This window comes from Orbicella franksi, chromosome 10, assembly GCF_964199315.1.
Source record: "Orbicella franksi chromosome 10, jaOrbFran1.1, whole genome shotgun sequence".
Classification (NCBI taxonomy): Eukaryota; Metazoa; Cnidaria; class Anthozoa; order Scleractinia; family Merulinidae; genus Orbicella; species Orbicella franksi.
Window position 1 is genome coordinate 30328299 of NC_138154.1, and position 3981 is coordinate 30332279.

At 46.6% G+C, this 3981-nt stretch overlaps 1 protein-coding gene across 1 annotated transcript; it reads left to right on the plus strand.

Annotated features, from left to right (window-relative positions):
* The first annotated feature begins 2141 nt into the window (after positions 1–2141).
* On the plus strand, positions 2142–3981 carry LOC145501827 (uncharacterized). The gene is made up of 2 exons (XM_081481215.1): positions 2142–2736; positions 3164–3981. The coding sequence occupies exons 1-2, from the start codon at positions 2142–2144 to the stop codon at positions 3979–3981; spliced, it is 1413 nt and encodes a 470-aa protein (XP_081337341.1).

Sequence of the window (3981 nt, forward strand, 5' to 3'; positions counted from 1 at the left end):
CCTTTTTCTCGTGATCACCAATGTGAAACAAATTCTCGTTGTAGCTATTTTCGTTAATTTTCTATGAATTTTTAAAGTTTGTAAATTTGCCCCTTTCCATGTTCACGACCGAGGAATAGCGGAGAATGGGACGAGTTGGCTTCGACATCATTTCGGGAATAACAATCTTTTGTTTCTGAGAAGAATATATGCGAACATGCGACAGTGTGTGTCAAAATCGTTGCAGAACTTCCGATGCAAGGAAGATATGTTGCTTGATGCTGTAGCAATCCAGGATGAGTAGAATAGAGTATTCCTCGTCATTCAGTACCTATATCTGGATGAAACTCGAGTAGAAACGAGAAAAAGACCAAAGAAGTGGGCTGATCTGTGCGAAGCTAAAGCCGGGGAGCCATCGAGGATTTCTTCGATCTCGGGTTCGCCGCTGAAACATACTAGCAAACGTATGGCTTGGTGACATAACAACACAAGTTCACGAGGCTTGCTCAACACAACAACTTTATTTTCTAAGCATCTTGGGTAATACAACAGCTTAACACAACTTCCGGTTACGAATATATTTACACTTGAAATTCCTCAATGCAGTCAGAAAATATCCCATCTGTCAGCGGTGGCTGGATCAAGGACTGCAGATTCTGTGGTCGGAACTACGAAAGATGCAGCTGCCCTGCCTTTGGTCAGATATGTGCATATTGTAAAAAGAAGAATCATTTTGTTGTCAAGTGCCCAGCAAAAAGCAAGGTGTCTACTGTCCAAGAGCGATTCTATTTAAGTGCTGCAGGCGTTGGTAACGGAGGTCGTGAGATGGTGACCCTCACTGTATCAAAGGAGTCTAAGGCCCTTTCAGGTCATGATGTAACTTTCTTGATGGACACTGGGGCTGAATGCAATCTTTTGCCCTTGGATGACGTCTACAAGAGGGCGACAGGCGATTTTTTACACTTGAAATTTCTCAATGCACGCGGAAAGTCAGTCCTGGTTTTAGCTAATGGAGATGAGCAATCCATCGAGGGCAAAGCCACAGTGTATGTCTCCCGCACACAAAATAGAAGTCAATGTAGTCAGGGGCCATGGGTATGAGCCCATACTGTCCAAGCAGACAATGCTGGAAATGACGTTCATAAAGATTCTTGACAGCGACCGAGATCCACGCGTCAATGTACTGAAGACAGACACAGAACCATTGCTGGAAGAGTATGAGGTATTTGAAGGCCTTGGAAAGTTGGACGGACAATACCACATCGTAACAGACCAGTCCATCAGACCTGTAGTACATCCTCCGCGGCGTCTACCTGTTGCGATGACTGAGCGAGTTCAGAGGAAACTCGAAGAAATGGCAGCTGCCAACACAATCGAACAAGTCGACCAACCTACTGACTGGGTATCAAGTATGCTAGTAGTGAGCAAACCATCCACTGAAGCTGAGGGGGAAACCAAGTTATGAATCTGTTTAGATCCCAGAGATCTGAATCTTGCCATAAAGCGTGAACATTTCCCGATGCCCACAATTGAAGAAATTGGAACTAGGCTGAATGGGGCGAAACTCTTCAGTGTTTTTGATGCCAGTAATGGTTTCTGGCAAGTAAAACTTGATGATGAGTCTAGTACTTTAACAACATTTAACACCCCGTTCGGGCGTTACCGTTGGAAGCGAATGCCATTTGCCATCAATAGTGCACCGGAAGTTTGGCAGTGCAAGATGCGAGAGCACATTGAGCGGCTTAAAGGAGTAGAGGTCATTGCAGATGATTTTGTGATCGTTGGATTTGGCAACACACCTGCTGAGTGGCAGCCAGATCATGACCGGAATGTGTGTGCCTTCCTGGAGCGCTGCCGTGAGAGAAACCTGAAGTTGAACAAGAAGAAAGCTCGACTGAGACAGCAAAAAAGTTCCTTTCATCGGACACGTTCTAACCCCCGAGGGACTGAAACCAGATCCACTCAAGGTAGAGGCCATTGTGGGAATGCCAAACCCCAGTGATATTCAGTCCTTACGTAGGTTTCTTGTCATGGTGAACTACTTGGCAAAGTTCCTCCCACGTCTATCCGAAGAAACAGAGGTCCTGAGAAGACTCACTGAAAAGGATGCTGAGTGGTGTTGACTGAAAAGTCATGCAGATGCTGTGGCCCGTGTCAAGGAAATGATTGTATCTGCACCTGTACTTGCCTACTATGACATGAATAAGCCAGTGGTCATTCAATTTGACACTTCCCAAAGCGGACTTGGCGCAGCTCTGTTACAAGAGGAGCGCCCAGTGGCTTACAGCTCTCGTGTGATGACTCAAACTGAACAAAACTATGCTCAGATTGAAAAAGAGCTACTCGCCATAGTTTATGCGTGTGAGAAATTTGATCAGTACATCTTTGGAAGGAGCAATGTAATTGTGCAGTCAGACCACAAGCCGCTGGAAACGATATTCAGGAAGCCCATCCACAGTTCGCCAAAACGCCTCCAACGCATGCGCCTCCGCCTACAGAACTATGACATCCAAGTGGAATACAAGAAAGGAGAGACCATGTTCTTGGCTGACACATTAAGTCGTGCATACTTGGAAAATGAGTGTCAGACCCAGGACAGTGACGTCCGTTCTAGCAGAGAACAACTGTTTGCTTTTGAGTTAGAACAGATTAAACATGATGAAGATCTCAGTGTCTCCCCTACTCGTCTGGAAAAGCTGCGTGAGGAGACTGCCAAGGACGAAGAATTGGAAATTCTATCTGATGTTATCCATGAAGGTTGGCCAGACCCTAGCAGAAGCTCACAAATATGACAGGTGTCGGAGGCAAGTAATTGAGCTGTATTGGAACAGCCGTGATGAGCTGACCACAGAAGATGGAATGGTATACAAGGGTCATCGCCTTGTGATACCATTTAAAGAGCGTCCTGGCGTTGTAAAGAGCCTGCATGAATCACATATTGGAATAGAAGGAACATTGCGTCGTGCCCGCGATACTGTTTACTGGCCTGGGATCACAGCCCAGCTCAAAGATCACCTGTCAAGGTGTGGAATCTGTAACCGTTATCAGCCCGAACAACGTAAAGAGCCATTAAAGCCTCATGATGTGCCTAATTTGCCTTGAGAGAAAGTTGGAGTTGATCTATTTGTGCTGGACGGGCAGTCATTTTTGATAGCCGTTGATTACTACTCTGGTTATTTTGAAGTGCAAGATATGAGTAGCACCACCAGCACCCGTGTGATCACCGTTCTAAAGGCGTGGTTTTCCAGGCATGGTATTCCTGTGACCGTCATCAGTGACAATGGGTCTCCCTTCAACAGTGAAGACTTCAAGACTTTCAGTGAGGAAGGGGACTTTCACCATGTCACATCAAGTCCTTATCACGCACAAAGTAATGGTCGTGTTGAAAATGCAGTTAAGACCTGCAAATCATTGCTGACCAAAGCCCGAGCTGATAAGCGTGATCCTCTGCTGGCGTTACTTGAGTGGCGCAACACACCAACTGAGGGTATGAATGCTTCTCCTGTTCAGTTACTATATGGTAGGCGAACACGCACCCGTCTCCCAGTAGCCAAGAAATTGTTAACTTCAGAGGTGATAACTGATGTCCCCGAAAAGATCAAGATCAGGAAGCAGAAACAGAAACACTACTATGATCGCCACTCGCATGAACTGCCAAAATTGCACGACGATGATGCCATCAGAATGCGATTACCACGCGAGAAGGAATGGTCACTGGGGCGCGTCATTGGAGAGGAGGGGACCCGTTCCTACTTGGTAGAGGCGAATGGAAAGCATTATCGTCGGAACCGCAAATGGCTCAGAGCAACACCCGAGGAGTTACCAGAGTCAGTGGAGACAAACCTCGAGTTGACGGATCCTACTGAACTGGTTGAGTCAAGCCCAGCTGAGCTGCCACAGCCAATGATACCATCATCACCAGTAGTTTCTGGGCCACACACTGAAGGTCGTCCAGTGCGTGATCGCCGCCCGCCAGCGTGGCTAAAAGATTACGAGTGCTGA